This window comes from Fukomys damarensis, unplaced genomic scaffold (assembly GCF_012274545.1).
Source record: "Fukomys damarensis isolate Sample0158 unplaced genomic scaffold, DMR_v1.0_HiC HiC_scaffold_4, whole genome shotgun sequence".
Lineage (NCBI taxonomy): Eukaryota > Metazoa > Chordata > Mammalia > Rodentia > Bathyergidae > Fukomys > Fukomys damarensis.
Window position 1 is genome coordinate 37,747,791 of NW_022900916.1, and position 22,385 is coordinate 37,770,175.

Consider the following 22,385-nt stretch of genomic DNA (forward strand, 5'->3'; position numbering starts at 1 on the left):
AGTTTGAATTAATTTTTAAGGTATTCAATCATATTTAGAAACCCTTTGTATGCACAAAAAATTAAAGTTGGAAAGAATCTTTGAGAATGTATGTACATCCACAACCTTCATATACTTAGAAAACTGTGAGGTATAAAAAGTAAAATGACTTGTTTTCAGGTTTCAAGATTCTTAGGAAATGGTTTGGTATGTTAATTTTGAAAAAGGCTTTTCATTCAGACAGAACATCCTGGAATTGCACCGAAATCCTGGTTATGCCACTCATAGCTGTTTTTTTGTTTGTTTGTTTGTTTTCCCCGTTAAGTTTATTGGTACGTTCAAAGCAAACAATACAGTTACATTCATCATTGGGATCTTGTACCTTTACATGACAGGTCTTGTGTTCTTATTTTTTTCCCCTTGTCCCTGCCTTCCTTTCATCCCCTTCACCCTTTCCTATTTGCAAAGATTTTGTTTCCATTTTTTCCTTTTTTTCACATTTTTTATTTTCCCTTATTTTCTTTCCCCTCCCCTTCCCACTTCCCCTTTAGCCATTTTCTTCTTATTTCACACAATCAATTATACATTTGAACCTTATTTACATTTTTAGTTTTTCACACCAGAGTAACTATTTGGTATTTACTCAAGAGTGTCCTATTTATTTCACTTAAGAGTATAGCCTCAGTTGCATCTATTTAGCATAGCTGTTTGATGTTAATCAAATGAGCATCATTTTCTCATTAATACAAGAGAGAAAAGCATTTACCTCACAGGTTTTAGAGAGGGTTCAACGGTACAATGCATATAAATGATAAAACACAGGCGAAGATTCAGTAAATTCACTCCCCATCTTCCCCTACACTTTAGTGTTCTTATAAGACTTACAGGTAGCCACTTTAATTTATTAAAGACTTTCTAAAATGTTTTAGCTACCTTTCTGGTATTACTAAGTAAATATTAATGCATTATTTTTGTTTGGCATCATAAAATACCTAGAAGCCACAAACTTGCTCACTTATTAACTATAACATAATTATACAAAAAGTGAATGACTGGACTGAATAAACCTCAGGTCATATTCTGTAGGCTGCATTTGGACAATATCTCCTAATGACCTTCTTGCAATTTTATCTCTATCTCTTGCAGCTGAAGGTTCCCAGCTGACACATTATAATAATTTGTAAAGCAAAGCCGTATCACTTACTGAGTCGATAACTTTTTCTTTCCCTAATTGAATGCATAATTGTTTGATTGGTCTTCTGGAGCAAAGGTGGCTCAGAGGAAGGTGTACTGAAAAGGATAAAAGATTTCACAACTAATTACATCTTCAATGATAAAAAGATGGATCCTTGATGGACAAAACACAGATACAGCATACCAGAATGAAAGCAGCAACTGATAGCTACACTTCCTGTAGATAGAGGTAGCTTCTAAGCCATCTGAGTATTGAAACAAGGGAACCAATGCCAAATGAATTAGTTTGGCATTGACTGCCTCTTAGGGGAAAATAAAGTCTGCATAGTGCTTCAGAGTTTGCAAGTTATTTTCAGCAACAGAAATATTCATTGGGTTAGAAGCTCATCACAAAATGAAAAATGACAAATTCGATTATTGTGTTAAAGTAGCAATTTATTACAAAAAGATAAAGCCTTTTCTATGTACTCTCATGAGATGCACATGAACTTTCATGTGCTTCTCCTAGTACAGAATTCATAACACAGAATATAACCATCTGTCTACCTGCCTTACTCTATACATTACAAGCTCCATAAAGGCAGGGGCTGGGTACCTTATTCACCTTATATCCTCAGACACCAAAGCCTCACATATCCTAGGCACTCAATCATGTGTTGAATTGATGAACCTGAAGTTTCTTATTCTATTTTTAGTTTGTACTTGGTTAAATATTAAGTAAACATAAGCCAAGTCTAAAATTAAAAGTAATTTTTAAGGACAAGAAAAGATCGGAAAGTGAAGGAAAGGGTGGGAAGCTGGGGAGGTGGATCCAGACAGGCTCAAAACTGGCATTCATTTCACCAACCTTGTTCACTGTAGTCACGTGTCCTTATTCTAGGAAAAGAATAATTGACTTCCCAGGCCACATTTAGTCACTAACTTAAGCAGTGCCTTCCCCCAAAAAAGACCCCAGACAAACGCTGCCTCCAATATAGAATATACCCCAAGCACTAGCATACAATCACACAGGTACACACAAGCACACACTCACATACATACTCCACTAGAGGGGGCCACTCCCATTCTCTACATCTGTAGGACTAGGGTGAGTCCACATCTGTTTATCCCAGTTACACTGCCGTCTCAAATCAGTTTCCCTAAGCCAGTGATGGCGAACGTTCTTGAGATTTCAATGATACAAAGAGTCCACTGCAGCCTTGTGCCATAGGTTTGTCATGACTGCCCTAAGCTGAGCTCCCTTCTCTATGGTTTCTTTCTTTCTTTTGGTACTGGGGATCGAACTTGGGTCCTTGTGCTTGTGAGGCAGGTGGCGGAACCACTGAGCTAAATCCCTGACCTGATTTATTTCACTTAGAGTTACTCCTTCACTCACGACAAGCTCAGGCTATCTTTTGGCACAAAAGAACAGGCTGTACAGGCTTTCTGCATTTAAAACATAGGGTTCTTGCTTACTGGTTAGATGATGAATTCAAGTTTCTTTAAAACAAAGGAAAGTTAGAGAAAGACTAACAACTTAAAAATAGTAAGTTATTCCATTTTTCTAAGAAATGCTTATCTGTCGCTAATAAGCAGTAAATGAGTTAAGTAGATCATTCTTGGTGCACACAACCCTTAAGAGTTTAAGTATCATTATATTCTTCACTCAAAAGTCTATTTTTCAATACAATGATCGGCCCACCCCAGTTGTGATATCTTGACAGATTCTACCCGACTTTCCTACCTTGTTTGAAACCAGAGTCCTTTCAGATAACCTTCCTTTTCCATCTCAGCCTAATTCCAAAAGGAATCAAAGCAAGGGAGGGAAAGAGGCTGCTAAGAGAAGGGTAGTTCACCATGAGCCACAAGGAGGAATGAAAGCCGGACAGGAGGTGAAAGAAGAAAATAAGCAGCTGGCCTTGGACAATAATAGCCACAGCAGCAGCAAGAGTGGTAAATAAGAGCTTAGGCTCACCTGGGCTTTAATCCCAGAGTTGCTATTGACAATGTATTTCTTCTTGCTGCTCAGCATAGTGACATTACCAGCTCTACTGCCACCTCTTTAGTCCAGGGACCCTTTCGGCCAGGCCTTTAAACTTTCCTCATCAGCAATTCTGTTGGCTCTGGTTCCAGCTGGCTTTTTTTTTTTTTTGAAGGGGGGCTATCCTTCCTTGAAATCTCTGAAGCAGTTCCAACAACCCCTTCAGTAGCACAGTCCTAATTTAATAAGGCAGTTCTGTTAGTGAGTGGCTCATCAGCCATTTTTAATTTTGGTAGCTCTTTTGGTTTTATTTTTTATTTTTTTTATAAACACCTAATTACATGGATCCTCTGACCTCTAAACCTTAACAGGTCCCTTGACAAGGCCCAACTTGCACATGCATACAATAGCTTATTTATATAACTAGTGCATTTTTTTGCCTGCTATAATTAACTTGCTAATTAGGTCCCTTTTTAACCTTACTGTCTCCTTTTCTGTGTCAGATGATTTTGGTTAACCTAATCTCATTAGAAGAATAAAATTAACTAAAAAGCCACTAAAACAATGAGGGATTTTATTAAGAGAATAAAAAAAATAATTGTGCCAAATGCTCATGCAGCCCCTTTTCTGTATTGTTGTTCCTTGGTTTAGCCAGACATGGGACAATGTTTTCAGCTCTAACACCAAGGAAATCAACTTTCTCGTTCTGTTTCTTTGTGTGTGTGTGTGGGGGGGGTGTTACTGGGGATTGAACCCAGGGCCTTTGCACTGAGCAATACCCCCAGCCTTTTAAATTTTTTATTTTGAGATAGGGTCTAAGTAAGCCACGCTCAAAATTTTTATCTTTCTGCCTTAGCCTTTCAGAGTATTGGGATTACACACACACACACGCGCACACACACACACACACACACACACACACTCACACACTGTTGCTGATTTGGCAATGAGTAACCTACTTCGCTCTTTTAAAAAACTGTGTTTCCTAGAAGATATGACTAGAAAGGATAGTTTCTTATCTGAGTTCCCAGAATCACAATGACCTTATTACATACCAAGAGTCAAACAAAAATGAAAAGAATCACATTACTATTTACGTGCAGATTTCTCAATGGGAACCCAATGAGTACAAAAGCTACACTGGACTGTCTGCTACAAGGATGGAGTTGGAAGTGATATAAATTTTTCAGAGGGAGGGTAGAAGAGAGAGAAAGAGGGGGGCTGTTTATTAAACACAAGAAAATGAGGTTAAGATCATATCACATAGTGTTTACTGACTTTGGGAGAAGGTGAAAAGAACTAATATTTATTAAGTGCCTAAACTAATATTTATTAAGTGCCCTGCATACATGTTACTTCTATTAATCTGTACAAGAAAGAAGTAGGCATTATTGGCCCTCATTTGACAAAACAAGGAAGAGCATTTCAGAAAGAACAAATGGTTTACCTGGGGTTTCACAGCAAGTAAGTGATGCACTGAAATTTGAGCTAAGATTATTACAGAGCTAAAGCTTTTTCCACTATACTGCACCTTAATATTGATCAGAAAAAAAAAAAAAAGAAAAGAAAAACTCCCCTGGCTCTATTCTCAGGGGCAACAGACCCAATTCATTCCTTTTAATTTATCTTTAAATTCACTTAATTTAAAATTCCTCTAAATTTATTTTCTTATCATTGGGTCTCAAAAATTATTACTCAGATGATCTTAGGGCCTGATTAAACCACAATTCTGAAAGAGTTAATCATGTAAGAATTAGAACTCTTGCAGGTAAGTGTGGTGGTACACAAATGTAATCCCAGAATATTGGGAGGTTGAGGAAAGAGGATTAAGAGTTCGAGATGAGCCTGGACTACACAGCAAGACCTTGTCTCAAAACAACAACAACAACAACAACAACACAACAGAACTAACAACCCTTTAATTGGCAACTCTGCCCAAATGTCACTACCAAAAAGTGGAAGCAGAAATTAACTGGACTGATAATACTGATGTTCACCATCTCCTGTGATAATTTTGATCTTTTATTTATAGTTTCACCAAGTGAGAGAAACCAATATTTTCCTACTTGTTTGATGACTCTCTAAGCTTCTGCTCCTTCTCACATGCTAAGCTGGTTCCTTGCTTTTCTCACACAGATGAGGAGGAATCTTTTGGTCCAATGGCTTAATCCCTAGACCCGAGCCAGAAAGAGCTGCAGATTTTTACCACATAAACCAGATGCCGCTTTATTAATGACATTAAAAGTCTTACCAGCTAAAAAGTTATCTAACAGAGTAGTTCTCAAACTTCAGGGTGCATCAAAATCATCTGAATGAGGCTTGCGATGTAGCTTAGCAGTATAGTGCTTGTCTAGCATGCACAGGCCATGGGTTTGATCCCCAGAACCACAACAAACAAACAAAAATACAACTGAAGGGTTTATCAAAGACATTGCCGGGTCCCACCTGCAGGGTTTCTGACTTACTAGGTCAAGGTGGGATCCAAGATCTTCTTTTCTAACAAGTCCCCAGGTGATACTGATGCAGCTCGGTTTGGGAGAAGCACTGCTCTAACACTTTCTCCAAACATGAACAAAGCAGCCTTGATCTTCTTGACTCTTCAGCCAACCATTTTATTCTATCCACAGCTACAACCATGGAGGCATATTCTGAGGCAGAAAAGGTTATTTGAAAGGCCAGAAAAAATAAATGCTGAGTGCTGGGCTTAACACCAGTACTTGTAACACAAGTATCTAAGAGACTAAACCAGTAGGATTGCCCCAAGTTCAAGGCCAGCCTCAGCTACATAGTGAGTTCAAGCCAGTCTGAACTATACAGTAAGACTGTCTCAAAACAGAATAAAGTAACACGTTATATGCAATACGAGGTCTAAAGAGAAATGGGTTTAATTCTGATTTCCTTAATTTAAGGCTTTTAAGAATAGATGGCTATATATTAAGAAAAACAATTCATAGGGAAGATGGAAGAACTTTTTCTCTTAAAAAGGACTGAGTCAAGAGAATCAAATTCATTTCTTTGCAAGTATGTGGCTATATTTTCATTTCTAAATATCTGCAACTCTTATTTGTAAAATGGGGAAAATAATATCTACTTTTCTATCTCAAAATGTGAGCTGATACAATAAAACAAGGAATGCAAGAAGGTTTAGAAGACCAGATGATATACAAGACTAAAATATTAATATTTTTATTCTTTTAGGCCAAAAATCCTAATTTAGAATCTATGATGTCTATAATCCCCTAAAAGAGTATATGCAGCTGGGTATGGTGGTACACACCTGTACTCCAAGCATTCAGAAAGCTGAGGCAGGAGAATTGCCATGAGTGTGGGCCTGTCTGGACTACACAGTGAGACCCTGACTCAAAAAACAAAACAAAACACAAGAGGGGGTGGGGTGGGGGAGAATGTTTTTGTTTCTATGTATATTTCCTGCAAACAGAGACTATAGTTTTCAGTAGGTTCTCAAATGGGTCTGTGCTTTAAGTGCCAATTCTGACTTAGAATTTTAGTTGTTACCTCCAGCACCATTTACCAGATGCCTTAAAGGTTGTGTCTGACTTCAAAGTAGAGACGGTTCTATTCCTCAAGATAGCTGAATAAGTGACTTAAACAAATTCTACCTACAAAAGGGATTACTTCCAGCTGCAAGAATACTGTGTAGTATTTGGCTCGGTGCTCAGGCAAGCCAATCAACTACGTTTTGTGTGGAAAAGTACCAAGCCCTACAGAGAGGCTGGGTGGGAAGAGAAAATATTAAAATGTAAAAACATAGAAAAATGTTACCACTGATCTCCATGCACATAAGACATGGTATGTTACCTGACAGAAAGGACTAAAAATTTCTTGGGGGGTGTAAAACATATAATAAAGACAATCTTCTGTTGCCTGCCTCATAAGCGCAAGGTCCTGAGTTCAATCCTTCGTATCAAAAAATCAAGCAAACATAGAAACAAACAAAACCCCACAAAGAAACAAAAAAAGATAATCTTTTAAAAAATGTGCTTCCCAACTTTTCAGCAGTTAAACTGCCTGAGCAAGGTTAAGAAAATTTTTCACATGAAATTAGCTGAGGAGAAAAGACTCCAGCAGAAGTTATCCAGTGACTGATGGAATATCTATCTACCTTGTCAATTCTTGAAGCTGGGGTTCTTCACATTCCATCCTGGCTTGTATCCCTGCTGGGAATCAGAGATGTGAGTACTGTCAGCTGCTGTGTGTGTATGAATCCTATTCTCCAAGGGGCATGCAAGTCCCTTTTAGCTGGTGATTACTAACAAAAACCTCTTTTTGTTTTGTGTTACTCCTGAAGGTTTGACAAGTTTCTGTTTCCTTTGGTGTCAGGGAGAGTCTGAGCAGAAAGTTCATTACAGGAATATACAAACTGGAGGGTAAGCCAAATGTCTGTTAAGACTTTCTTAACTTGAAGTTTTGGCCCAATATGGAAGCTGGCTCCAGAGTTTTCTGTTTGGTATTAAAAAGCATGTTAATGGTTCATAAGTGAGGTATGGAAATCTATAGGCAATAAATACATTTAGGTGCTCAGTGGCTAATTTTGCTGGCTAACTGGCCATCAGTGGCAGCCTAATGAAACCCTTGCAGACCAGGTCAGAAGTTAATGGCTGAGGGCCGGGGCACAAGTGCAAGGCCCTGAGTTCAACCCCTGGTATCAAAAACAAAAAAGTTAATGACTGATGAAGTTAACGGCTGATGTGCTATTTGAAAGAAAGCCTCAAAAGTCTTAGGCAAAGAAAAGGGAGGAGATGAGACAATTGCATTACTGAAGACATGCCTCTCTGTGCGGTTTCCAGGGTTTTGAGAGAAAGGCCAAGAAACTGCTAAGTGAGACAGATGCCATATTAAAAAACAGAGCAGAACGATGCTTTATTTTTAAATGCTCTCTATAAACTAAGAGGCCCTAGGTTATAACACATAAGTACTAGTCATAAATCCTGTAGGTCACTTTTCCTGTGCACATAAACAGAAGAAGGTAAACCGATAAAAATTCAGAAGTCCCTTCTGAGTGAGTGTAATCAGGTAAGATGGTGAGAACTACTCATTACAGCAATATGAGTTACTATAAAACTTTTATTGATTCTGAGTTGGTACATTTATGTTCAACAGAATTCTTCTGTAATATTCCTTCACATAAATACCAAAATTCAATACCTTAATGTGGTCACTCCTTTAAGAAAACCAAATTTCCTGCTCCCTCTTCTTGCTATTAGTGACCGGAGATTTAAAAAATAAAAATAAAGAACCCAACCAGAATTATTAAATAAATAATTTCCATTAATTCAGAAATTCATTGTATGAAACAAGCTTATAGTCAAATAAAATTTCTTACATCGAATGTTATAAAACTGAGCACAAGGTTCTAAAACATTAAGAACAACAACGGTAAAAACTTCTACAAAAATAATAAACAATAGCTACATCAACTAGAGTTTAAATGTAGGCTCCTCTGTTGGGCCTTTTTTAGGTCCATTATATATTTCTCAAGTCCATAGTACCCTAAACAGAAAAAAGAGCTTAGAATATGCTGCAGTCTTACCAAATTATCAGAGGGAATTATGTAGACAGGATGCAAGAAATCAGGCAAAATTTAGACGAAACTAGTTGGGAACATAAGAAGTTTTTAAATAAAAAATTGAGATTGCATCCAAAATGTTGTTTCAATTTCCTACTTAACAAATAAGTCTTTATTAACATTCTTCTAAAACCAATGGGTAAATATGATATTTTGAAGAATTGTAGCAGGAAATATAGATCCTGACCTGTAGAAATATAAATACAAAGAATAGCTGGAGAAAGGTTTTGACTGAAGGAATAAAAATGGGCACGAACAGAAAGAATGTCTTGAATCTTTCAGAGACTTGACAGAGAGCAACAGTTTTACAAACTCTGCCCTGCAGCTGTTCTTTTTCTTTATCCTCAAGAGAAATTAAGCATCAGCTTAAAGAGATATGCAGTCACAGGATAATTCAATCCACATAGTACACAAGCAGCAGTAGGCCAGCTCCCACCTTGCTGGAAACTAAACCAGGTAATCTGCTGCCTCTGACCAGGCAGCTCTCAACCTCCCTCCCCTAGCTCCACTAGTTATTAAGAAACAGAGGTTGTCATACATAATGGTATACACCTGTAATCCCAGCAGTCTAGGAGGCTGAGGCAGGAGGAGATCAAAGTTAGCGCCTGGTCTGAGTGACTTAGCAATTTATTGAGACCCTTTCTCCAAATAAAAAGTGAAGAGTCTTGGGGTATAGCTCAGTGTGAAGACTCTGGGCTCAATCCCCAGTACCATAAAACAAAAAACAAAAAACAAAACAAAACAAAACAAAAAACCAGGAGTGAGTTGGTACATAGAACCAATCAGAAGTTTTGAGTAATAACTTTTCCCAGCCATAGATCTTGATAGAAGCTTCTGAAGGGTGAGCTTTATCACCTGTCAAAAAAGGGTGCCTTTCATTATCAAGAAAAAGAAGGAAAAACAAAGCGACCAAAGAACTCACCATCCACTCAGGCATGTGAAAGGCTGAGGTGCCCTCATTACTGTCCCACTTCTCCATAGTGCAGGCTTGAGTAAGATATGTCCTGAAGCAAAAGGGAAAGCTGGTTTGGAAATGCCAGGGTTATCTGAGCACCCCAAAGCAGACCCTAACCTACTGATTCAGAAGGTCAGCTTCACAGAAGCCTCCTATTCAAATCCAGATCATTAGTCAACTGCCTGACAAATCCCTTACTGGCCAGCTTCAAAGCCTTCTACTCTGATCAGAATCAGAGTGGATGCAAAGTTCTGCACCCAGGCGTTGTACTTGCTACAGAGCACACACTGTTTAAGTCTAACCAAACACTACCCCACCTCTCCAGTGGGGACTTTCTGCAGCAGCAGGCTTGGCTTCCTTCTTCCTTGGGTGTAAGGCACTGGCTAACTTCCTCCCACCCCTCAGGACACGTCACTGGAGGTACTGATACCAAGATAAATAAAGATCCAAGTCAAGAAGACACTCCCGTTTCTCAAGAGCTGCTTGATTTGGATCAGTACAGTAAACAGGCGTTTCCTTGAAATCAGTTTCTTATGGCTTTTAAATTCAAACAGCTATGCAGAAGCTTCCTATCTGCTCCCACCAGGGGTCTGGCCCCATGCTCTAGCGAATCTCAAGTTAAATTTTTATTGCAGGGAAGTTTGGATGGAACCAGGGAAGAGCTTTTTTTTTTCTTTCTTCAAAATCAGAATTTCTTAAATGCATTTAAGAACGTTCTGGGAACACAACTCCCTCTGCTGGTTCCTGTGAGACATACGTGAAAGTCTAAGGTCCCTTGCCTAACGGAAAAACAGCACAGTGCTGTGCTGACTGTGAAGCTGCTCCCCTGAGGCCAGTAAGGTGCCCAGCCAAGACTGGTACTACCTCAAAGGCCTATGCTGGCCTTTACTCACCAGTCTGCTTTAGGAAGAAACAGTACACCAACACAGTAGCCCTGTACAACTATCACCTGAAAGGACCCCCAAAACTGTTTGTTCTTTATGTTACCACACCATCTCTCTCCTCTCTGCAGACTTCAGAAGTTTGGAAATAAAGCATAACTAAAGGAAGTTAGGCATGGTGGTGCATGCTAATAATCCTAGCACCCTGAAGGCTGAGGCAGGAGGACTGTCAAATTCAAGCCCAGGCTGGGAAGACCTTGTCTCAAAATAAAAAGGGCTAGTGATATAGCTCCATGTGAAGCCCCTGAGCTAAATGTGATCCTGCCCTCTAGTCCTGTAGAGATTTTATCAAATGTTGTCAAATCACCTAGTTACTCTCTTCAGTTTCCTTATTATAAACTAAGAGGAGGAGAGATGAATGGACTAGGCTAAAATGAACTAGGTTAGAACTAGTGCTTTCTCTTGAAGCCACAAGGACAAAAAAAAAAAAAAAGAAAAAAATATATATAAAGCAAACAGCGAGATACTCACTATAATAAGTTACAGCTTGTTATAGAGGCTTAGACTCCTAACCACCTGAGTCTCAAGTTCAGTTGGTCAGTTCTGAGTTTAGCTAATTGCTAGGCCTCAAAATCTTCCTTGCCTCTTCCAACCAGAAATCCCAATGCTACCATACCACAGCAATGGGACTTAAATTCTGCTTCTTGCCTAGCAACCTAAATGACACTAGGCATTGACCTCTCAGTGATAGGAAGACTCATGTCCTACAGGGACTTTACTTGTACTGGAGGCATCACCCTTATTGGTGAACACTATAGGCTTTGTTTTGCTTTGTTGGTTTTTTGAGACAGGGTCTCACTATGTAGTTGAAACTGACCTGGAACTCACTATGAATCCCAGGCTGGTCTCAAACTCACAGTGATCCTGCTGCTTTAGCCTCCCGAATGCTGGGATTACAGGTGTGCACCACCACGCCCCGCTACAGGCTTTGTTTTAGAACCGGGATTGAACTTGGGACCTTGCCCTTGCAAAGCAGGCAGCAAAACGACTAAGCTAAATCCCTGGCCCAAGACTATAGGTTTTAAAGCTGGACGGACTATGGCTGGAAGGTTAGCTCTGGCACTTACTGGCTATGCATCTTAGGTAGACTTTGAGCCTTTGTTTCTTCATCTGTAAAACAGGAAAGTCATACCTTCCTCACACTGTTTTTACAGAGATTAAATAAGAAATTATATATGGTTTTTAAGGGTACAAGATCCCAATGATGAATGTAACTGTACTGTATATTTAAAAAGTACCAATGAACTCAGTAAGATTAAAAAAAAAAACCAATCAAATCATCTATAAATAAAAATAATGTGACTTCTTCCTTTCCTAAAAAAAAAAAAAAAAAGAAAAGAAATTATACGTGGCAGAGTAGTACCAGATTGCCTGATCAAATTCCATCACTAATTGTTCAAACTTGACTGAGTTACTTATTCTCATGCCTAAGTTTTCTCATCTGCAGAATGTGGATATTAAGGGACCTTCTAGGATTACTGAGAGGATCAAATAAGTCAATATGTAAAAAGCACTTAGAACAGTATTGATCTTGCCAGTGTTGTTTAAAATTTATCATTTTTTTCTCATTTTTATTGGTACATTTTAGGTATACAGTAGTTACATTCATCATTGGGATCTTGTACCTTTATATGACAGGTCTTGGTTCTCATTTTTTCCCCTTACCCCTGCCCTCCCTTCACCTCCTCCTCCCTTCCCTATTTACAGATGCTTTATTTCCATTTTTTCATTTTCTCTTCCCCATTTCCTTTCCCCTACCCTTCCCACTTCCCCTATATCTTTAGCCCTTTTCTTCCTATGTCACATTGTCAATTATACCATTAGGATCTTATGTACCATTATAGTTTTTCACACCAGAGAAATTATTCGGTATTTATACATGTGTGACTTATCTATTTCACTTAGGAGTATATCCTTAATCTGTAACCATTTTCCAGTGAATGACTCTAATTTCTCATTCTTTATGGCTGGCTAGTATTCCATTTTAGAGAAAAACCACATCTTCTGCATCCAGTCTCCAACTAATGGGCAAATGGTCTGTTTCCAATCTTTAGGTATTACAAACTGTGCCGCTATAAACACGGGTGTGCATATATCACTGTGATATGATTCTTTTAATTCCTTTGGAAAGATACCCAGCAGAGGGATGGCTGGGTCAAATGGAACCTCTAGTCCCAGCTCGTTGAGGTATCTCCATAGTGATGTCCACAGTGGTTGCCCCAGTCTGCACTCCCACCAACAATGGAGAAGGTTTGGTTCCTTTCTCCCCACAACCCGCCAACATTTGTTATTGGTTGATTTCTTGATAGCAGCCATTCTTTGTGGGGTGAGGTGGAATCTCAGTATTGTTTTCATCTGTATCTCTCGAATGACCAGTATTAATAATTAAAACATGTACATTCTTATTCCCAACATACCCAAATTCACTTTCCTGTACACATGGTGAATTTATTCAATCAAACCACACGTATTTATTTACTATTAATATACTTACTATATGCCAGAACTTTTAGAGACAATTCTTGCCCTTATAATGTCCAGGCGGAGAGGCACAATTACATAAGTAATTAAATAAAAGTGTAAAAATGGGCCGGGCGTGGTGGTGCACGCCTGTAATCCCAGCACTGGGGAGGCTGAGGCAGGAGGATCACTGTGAGTTCAAGACCAGCCTGGGCTACATAGTGAGTTCCACAGCAGTCTGAACTACATAGTGAGACCCTGTCTCAAAAAACCAAAATAAATAAATAAATAAAGTGTAAAAATGATGATGTAGTATAGAATGCAGAGGGTACATGGCAAGGGGATCGACAGTGTGTATTGAAGGTGTTGCATCACAGAAGCTGCATTTCAGCATAAAGGTAAAGGATGCACAAGAGTTCCTGGTATATGGTAAAGTGGGGGACTAAGAAAAGTATTCCAAATAGAAAGAACATGTATTCCATAATATCTCTTGCCATCTCTCCTGTTTTTCTAATGCCAACTGTCTAAAGCCTATCATCAGACTTATCTAAATCAGTGCTTCCCAAACTTAAATATTCAAATAAATCATTTGAAATTTTTAAATCTCACTCGATTTATAGTCTGGACTAGGTCATACGATTCTTTTTTGGAGGTACTTCTGGGAATTGAATCCAAGGCGTTGCACATGCCAGGCAAGAGCTCTATAGCACAGCTACATTTTTAACAGGATTGACGTGAAGTCCATGTTGCTGAAACTACCTTTTGAAAGTAAGGGCCCAGAATAATTCCATTCCTGTAATGGCCCACTTCAGTTCATTAAATTCGATTATTTATATAGGATTACCAATATAGCATGATTGTTTTGAAATCTGACCATATACTCCCTTGTTTATAATGCCCCTGTAGCTCACCACTATCCTCAAAATCCAAACTCCTAACAAGATGATAAATACAACCCTGTATGACTCAGCATCTGCATAGCTTTAGAGCCTCAGGTCCTCACATCCCCTACTCCCCAATCTAAATGAATGCTTGCTTGTGGACCTCCATCTTTAGCTGTAAACTCCCAGTTAAGCTGTAAATTCCTTCAGTACACATTTCCAATTTCTCTTCTAGGTTAGGAATTAATTCTACAAATTACTGAATAATCTCTCTGATCTCTACCATAGCACATGTCACTGTTGATATTATAACTGATTATTTGTCTACCTCAACACTGTATCTGTAAATAGTTTAAGGGTAGAGACTATTAGTCTTATTACATTTTCCAAGTTCCTAGCACATAGTAAAAACCAATAAATACTATATGTGATGAATGAAAAAAATGACTTAATGAAAGAATAAATAGCTAGCTTAGAACACCTTCCCCAATACCTAAGGATACTTTAAGGTAAAAGGAAGAAAAAAGGAACCAGGTAAAAACAAGAATTGACGAAACTATAAACAGAAATATAACTATAACAAACTAAATGTACCTCTTTGCCACTGAGCAATTTAACCAGTGTTTCTCAGATAAGCAGTTAAGCAATACAGAGACAGCAGTGTACTAAAGCAGGCACTAAGCCACATTTTCCACTCCCTGTTCAGTCCTCTAGAACCTGGGAGTGAAGGGTGGACTTAAATCCTCAATGCCCTGACACAGTGAGTACAGCTCCACTTGGGTCAGGGTTCACTTTGCAGCATAGTTAGCACCTCCAGATAAAATGCTCTCAAAGAGAAATTCAGCTTAAACTGGAAAGCTTCCTAAACTTGAAAAAAAATAAAAAATAAAAAAAATAAAGAATTAAGAATGAGGAGGAATTTGCATTCAGAGCCCTCAATTTTACTACAGAACTAGAGTGAAAGATACATGGAAATAAAATAATGAATTATAGCATCATTAAATAAAAGTGTCAATTTCCCACTGTGTTTTTAAAATGAACTTTTTACTCGACAATAAGTTAGCTGTAAAAAGTACACAAATCAGAAAGTTACTGCTTAGTAAAATTTCAAAAAGTCAACACACCTATGTAACCACTCACAGATAAGGAAACAGAACATTTGCAGGATCATAAAGCCTTCCGGAACACCCTTCTCAGACAGTGCTCTCCCCCTCCCTAAGGTAATTAAGCCTTACCGCTGTCACTACTGATCACTTCTGCCTATTCTGAACCTGCTATAAATGTCATAAAATGTGTACTCAGGTATATTTTTCTACCCAATATGTTTTAAAGAGTCATCCAAGTTTGTCATACTTGGTAGTAGGTCATTTTTATTGCAGGAAAGTATCCCATTGCATGACTACTACTGGCACGGTTTATTGAATCCATTCTTTTCCTGATGGGCCTTCTGGTTGTTTTTAGTGTAGGAGCCATATAAAATTATATGTCTTTTGATCTCATATGAAAATATTTCTGTTGATGTTGAGCGTGGTGGCACACACCTTTAACCCCAGCACTTGGGAGGCTGAGACAGGAGGATCACTGTGAGTTCAAGACCAGCCTGGGCTACATAGTGAGTTCCAGGTCAGTCTGAACTACATAGTGAGACCCTGTCTCAAAAAAACAAAAACAAACAAACAAACAAACAAAAATTTCTGTTGGATGTATACCTGAAAGTGGAATTTGTGGGTCACAGAGTATGTACATGTTCAGCCCCTGTAGCTCTCCACTATCCTCAAAATCCAATAATGCCAAAGTACTTGTGTGTGTGTACATATATGTATATATGGAAATCAGTGTTTCAGTTGCTTGTATCCTTGGTATCTTTGGGGTTTTTTTGCCACTGTAGATAATGGTGCTACATTGTGACTTTAATCTGTATCTCAACACCACTGTAATAGTACCTTAAAAACAAAACAAAAAAAAACCCCCAAAACCCCCTGGTAAGTATATGCATAAGATTATTTTAATCATTTTAACTACACAGGTTAATGGCTTTAAGTACATTCACACTTTTACGAAATCTTTACCACTATCTATCTCCAAAACTTTTAATTATCGCAAAATGAAATTTTATACTCATTAAACAATTCTCCATTTACCTCCTACTTCCAGCCCCTAGTAACCATTGTTTTACCTGTGACTCTTTAATTTTTTGAGGAATTGCCATATTGTTTTCCACAGCAGCTATACCACTTTATATTCTCTCCAATAACACACAAGAGTTCCAACTTGGAAGCCAGGCACAGTAGTGCATACTAGCAATCCCAGCACTCTAGGAAGCTGAGGTAGGAGGATCACAAGTTAGAGCAGAGCCTTGGCAACTTAGTGAGATCCTATCTTTAAAAAAAAAAAAATCTATCTGTCTGTCTGTCTGTCTGTAGGCACAAGGGGCTGGGGACACAGCTCTGTGCAAAGGCTCTGCGTTCAATTCTTGGTATTGCCAGAAAAAAAATTCCAGCTTGGAAAAACTGGAACTTTGTGCTTTTCCAAGTGCTTATGAGCCATCTGGATATCCTCTTATGTGAAGTGATCTTTCAAGTCTTCTATTTTTCTTTTGGGTTATGAGCCTTTCTGCTATTGATTTGTATGAGCTATTTTTATGCAATATTGTGAATATGAGTGCTTTGTGATTATAAATCTTGCAAATAACTCCCACTCTGCAGCTTGCTTCTCCATTATTACTGTTATTGTTGTTTTAAAAATTATTTTAGAATATTTTAAAATAATTTTAGAAATTGCAAAGATAGTACAGTAGTTCCCATATAAACATCACCAAGCGTCCTCTAATGTTAGCATCTTGTAAAATCATGGTAATTATCAAAACTAAGAAACTGACATTAGTACAGTACTATTAACTAAACTACAGATTTTAATTGGATTTCCCTACTTTTTCCAGTAATGTCCTTTTTCAGTTCTAGAATCCAATCCAGTATTCCATACTATATTTAGATGTTTTGTTTGTTTTTTTAGACAGGGTCTTGCTATGCATTCAGGCTGGCCTTGAACTTATTATGTAGGCCAGGCTGGCCTCGAACTCAAGGGAATCCTCCTGCCTCGGCCTCCTGAGTGTTGGGATTGCAGTTGTGCACCACCATGTCCAGCTCCACACTGTATTTGGTTGTTGTCCTTAGTTGCCTTTGATCCATGATAGGTCTTCAGTCTTTTATGACAACGTAACTTACCAAATCCTGAAAGAAGGCTATATATTAACCAGATTAAACAACACAAAAAACTGTATGGTATTTATTAATTTGTTTGTTCAATTTTTAGATACTAGCCTTTCTATATTAACATGAATAATAATTTCAAAGATAAGCTAATTGGTTTTCTTATTTTAGAGCTGGAGAAGCCAAGATCTAGAGAAATTTAAAAACTTGCCCAAGTCTTAGGGCACTCCTTTCTCCATTAATTTTATTTGGAACATGATACTTTTATTTGCCTGACTTTAGTTAGTCTTTTAAAGTAACTTAAATGCCTTAAATGTTCAGAATCCCTCCCTTCTTGTTCCACATGAACTAAGTACAGTTGTCTTAAACTATCCTTGGGTGATTGATTCCAGGATGCCCTCCTGGACCTCCTCCTACCAAAGTCTGTGGATGCTCAAGTGCTTACATAAAATGACCTACTAATGTTGTTATGGGAAGGTAAGAGACTGGAGAGACCCATGGACTAACACAGGACTATTTCAGGTTTAAGGGACACCCCAGCTCAATGGATTCTTGTTCAAAGAAAGAGAAGTTCCAGCTTTTACACATTTTGTTGAGGGGGTGGTCTTTCCAGTGATGCAGAAAGTGAGTTAGTTTATTAGAAATGGACAAGGGCAGACAGTTTTATAATGTTGCCTTAAAAGAAGACAGTGTCTTATGAATCATATAAGAACAAAGTATCATAAACTTTGTTTACAGGACACAGTTGTTTATTTTATCTGTACCAGAACAAGGAGTTACAGCTACAGGGAAGAAGGGGGAGATCTAAGGAAGGGGGCCTGCTTCACTGGACTTCATAGAACCTATACATATCCTCCCATATATATATTTTTTCTACCAGTATTAGGTATTGAACCCAAGGCGTTTACACTAAGCTATATCTACAGCCTTAAAAAAGCAATTTTTAAAAAAATTTGTCTTGTTAAGTCACTAAGTTGCCCATGCTAGGGTTGAACTTGAGATCCTCTTGCCTCAGCCCCTCCAAGTGCTGAGGAGGTTTGTGCTACCTATGTCCAGCTTCAATGCATATACTTTAAATCATTTTCAATTACTTATAATATCTAATACAAGTGCTACGTAAAGTTATTCTATCATATTGTTTTCAAATAATGATTAAAACAAGGGCCTGCAAGTGTTCAAGTGTGATTAAAAAAAAATAGCTGAGCTACATCTCTGGCCCCTAGACACAGGTCTAGATGCAATGTGGAAGCTGAGAAAAGTTCCTGTTATATTACAGGAATTATATTTGAATAGCTATTTTCAATATAATGGTCAAATTCCACACATCCTGCAACTTACATCATCACTGTTTTTATGTTTGCGATATATAATAATAACCATTATGATTATTTCTCTCTTCTTTGTACTTTTTCTACCAAAAACCTCTTAGGGCTTTTCAAAATTCTTCACTTTTCACCTTTTCCTATGACAGTTAAGTAGAGAATATTCAAATAAGTTCTAAAGCAGATCAATCAAGCATAACCATGATTAGCAAGCTTTACATCCAAAGACAGATTAGGCACTTATTAAACAAAAATTTACTAAGAATCAACAACGTTCCTACAGTATGAATGCCTAACTAAATTTTCTCCCTTTCCTCCCAAATAACAAATAACCCACTGTCTAGTAGTCAACTCTGGAAGAGCTGATGAATGAACTAAATGTCTATAAGGTACTTTAACTTCCTTGAAGATAAATACATAAAATACACTGACTCTTCTTACTTGAGATATTTAACATTCTATAAAGTTCCAACAATGAATCTGCCAATACAAATCACTGTTCCTAGACGATGTATAGCGTTAGGTTCATGTTATCTTGGTGTGTTTGTTAACTGGTTAATAGATAACCTTGTTTTGAGGATTTTTTGGTTTGTTTTATGCAGTGCTAGGGATCCATCACAAGGCTTCACACATACTAAGTACCACTGAGCTAAATCCCTAGTCCTATGTCTGTTTCTGTTTGAATATCTTATTGAATGTATATTGTTGATTCATTTAGAGCAAACTCATAGCCAAGAACAGCACTGTAATTCATGCCTGAATTAAGCTTATCTAACATATTTTCTCTGTAAGACACACACACACACACACACACACACACACACACACAGCCTTTTTGTGTTTAGAAACAGTAGACAGCACTTTGGTACTATATCCAAGGGCCATTTTAAACAGTAAAATCACACATACACACACATGAAATAGAAACAGAAGAAAAAAATTGGAAAACTCATATACAAAATTGTTTTTAAAAAGAAAAGAAAAGCCAGGGATTTAGCTTAGTGGTTCTGCTGCCTGCCTCACAAGCGTAAGGACCCGAGTTCGTTCGATCCCCAGTACCAAAAATAAATAAATAAATGACATAAAATATGAATAAAAGAAAATGTAGCATTAAATTGGCCACGAAAAGGACACCTGGTACTACTGTATGAGAGATGAAACAAAAGGGCAGCACACTGACTTATTTGACCTCAGCTAGGAAAGAGGAACACTGGGTACTCAATTTTGTTGCTACTCGGCACCTGTCCATGAAAGATCCCAAAGGACTATGAATATTGAGTATAGAGTTACATAAAATTTGGTGACTAAGAAAATTTTCAAATAAGGTGTCTGCAAATAATGTGGGCTGCCTGTTATGTTCATTTGCAATGGATGATTCCAAGGCAAACTCTGCAGGCCCTGGCTGCAGGCACTATAAGCACCTCTTGTGAGGTACTTCACAAATTGCCTCAACTTGGTTTCTAGGTGTAGTTTTCTATTAGGTAAAGATGCTTTCCTTAGTCAGAATCTTCTGCCAACTCTACCAATGACAAAGAAAATGGAAGAGAATTCAATCTAGTTTTTTTTCCTTTTTGGGGGAGGGGTTTTATTTTGTTTTTGAGACAGGATCTGAGTAACACAGACTAGACTTAAACTCGCAATGATCTTCCTGCCTCTGCCTGCTAGAATTATGGGTGTGCACCATTACACTCAACACAATCTAGTTCCTTAAAGCAATGCTAACATTATGGTGTTAACAGACATCTACACCTAGTAGAGCAGTCTTACTCAATATCACAGTTCAGCTTTCCTGTCACAGAGACACAATATTCAGTACCCACAACTTTTTCATCCTACTGCTCCACTCAAGTCCCCTCCCCATATACAAAAGCTTTGTTTCCATTTTTTCTATTTTCACCTTTTTTCTTGTCCCTTCCTTCTCTTCTCCTTCCCTCTTGCTCTGTTCCCCTATACATCTCAGTCCTTACTTCCACATTCAGTTTCTCACACCAGAAAAACAATGCAGTATTTAAACACGTGTGTCTGATTTACTTCACTTAAGAATATTTTCAAGGTCCATCCATTTAGCTATAAATGTCTGAAACTCATCCTTCTTTATGGCAGAGTAGTACTCCATTGTATTAAAAACCACATCTTCTTTATCCACTTGTCAGTTGATGGGCATTTGGGCTATTTCCAAGATTAAGCTAATACAAACTGTGCCACTCTAAACATGAGTGTGCATGTATCGCTGTGGTAGGATGCTTTTAATTCTTTCGGAAAGATACCAAGAAGACAAAGAGCTGGGTCATGGTTACTATGTCTAAATCTAATAGATACTTCTCAGGATTTTGATGTTGATTAATACCTCTTCCTTGAAGAACTCTCTTCCCTCGGCTTTTCTGACATTGCACCCACCTTTTCTCTGATCTCCAAGATACCTTCATGCTCATTCTCTTTGTACCTTCCTTTTCTCTTTTGATCCCTTAAATGTAGGTGTTCCTGAAGATTCTATTCTAGTGTCTGCTTCCTCTGCATGCCAAATATTCTCCTTCCCACAACTATGGCTTCATTTATTCTTAATGCACAAGTAATTTCCAAAGCACAGTACCTAAATCTCAGAGCTTCAGTCCTAGATAATGTTCTACCAGATTTCTTTATTTTGTGATGTCCCCATAAGTACCTCTACTGTAACATATCTAAAATTAGTTGCTTACTAAAAAGGGAGACAAAAAATAAGTAAACAAATAGATGAAATAATTAAATTTATTTTAGGTACTATAAATGAAATGACCAACAGGCTAAAGTAAAGGATAAAAGGAAGAAACTACTTTAGATAGAATGATTAGAGGGTAACATTTGACCTGAGACCAGAAGGATGAAAGAAAGTTTACTGTCTGAAAGGAATAAATACTACTTGCAAGAATCCTGATGTAATAAAGAACTTGGCATGTTTAAGGAATGGAAAGACAACTTGTGTGGCTGGAACTTGGTGAATGAGAGGAAGACTGAGGTTATAAAGACAGGTAAAGGCTCAAACATGAAAGGCTTTACAAAAGCTAAGATAAAGAATTCTTATTCCATTCTAAATATAATGGGTTTTATGAAAGGCTTTTAAGCAAAGGAGTAGCATAAACTAATTTATATTTACATATGTTGCTGTGTGGAAGATGAATTGTAGATAGGCAACAAGGTAAGATCAATCAGAAAGCTGATAAAAGTAGTTAAACCAAAAGACAATAGTTTGGAGGAGGCTGACAGCAATGAAAAATAAAGAAAAGCAGACAGATTTGAGGAAATTCTGAAAGCAGAACTCATAAGACTTGCTAATGGATTGGATGTAGGAGGTGAGAAAAAAGAAAGAGCAACTTCCAATTTTAGTTTGAACTGGGTTGAAGGTGATTTACTGAGAAAAACTTGAGAAGGGTGAAAGTTTTATGGAAAAATCGAAAGTTCCACTGTGAACATGTTTGGAAAATCTATGAAGCTCTTGTGCGGGCACAGAAAATATGTAGATAGGCAGATAGGAGAGTCTGGAGTTCAAATAAGAGCCCTATCCTGAAGGTAGTGTTACAGGAAGCTGCAGAGTGGTAGATTTGAGTTTTCCACAATTCTAATTTTTACTTAAAAGCCTGAATTTCTGTATTAATAACAAATAGCCCCGGCCCTGCTTTTTTCTCTATTGTCAGTTTTCCTTGAGGTGCCAGGCTCAGTTTGTTCATTCTCAAGAAAGTGTCTGCTGAATGCCCAGATATGAACAACCAGGGTTTGTCTGTTAGTTGTTCTTTTTTAGTAAAAGTCATATTCTGGTTACAAAAAAAAAGGCTAGTTCAATTTGCAATTCAATCACTTGTATTCTGGCTTGTATCTAGATGTCTCCTCAAAGGTTCATCACTCATAGGTGGGGAGTTTTGAAGG

General features: G+C 37.9%; 1 protein-coding gene across 9 annotated transcripts in view; it reads right to left on the reverse strand.

Annotated features, from left to right (window-relative positions):
- The window catches only part of Ahcyl2 (adenosylhomocysteinase like 2), a 186,251-nt gene that overhangs the window by 49,860 nt on the left and 114,006 nt on the right, over window positions 1-22,385 (reverse strand). For 2 of the 9 annotated variants that reach the window (XM_019208860.2, XM_019208859.2), the window contains exon 3: window positions 1,184-1,269. The exons of 2 other annotated variants lie outside the window; for them this stretch is intronic. In XM_019208860.2, the coding sequence (XP_019064405.1) occupies window positions 1,184-1,269 (86 nt within the window). Of the gene's footprint in view, window positions 1-1,183; window positions 1,270-3,127; window positions 3,213-9,642; window positions 9,725-9,796; window positions 9,956-22,385 lie in introns of those variants that run through there. 5 more of the 9 variants (XM_010633477.3, XM_010633476.3, XM_010633482.2 and 2 more) reach the window with 3 other exon arrangements.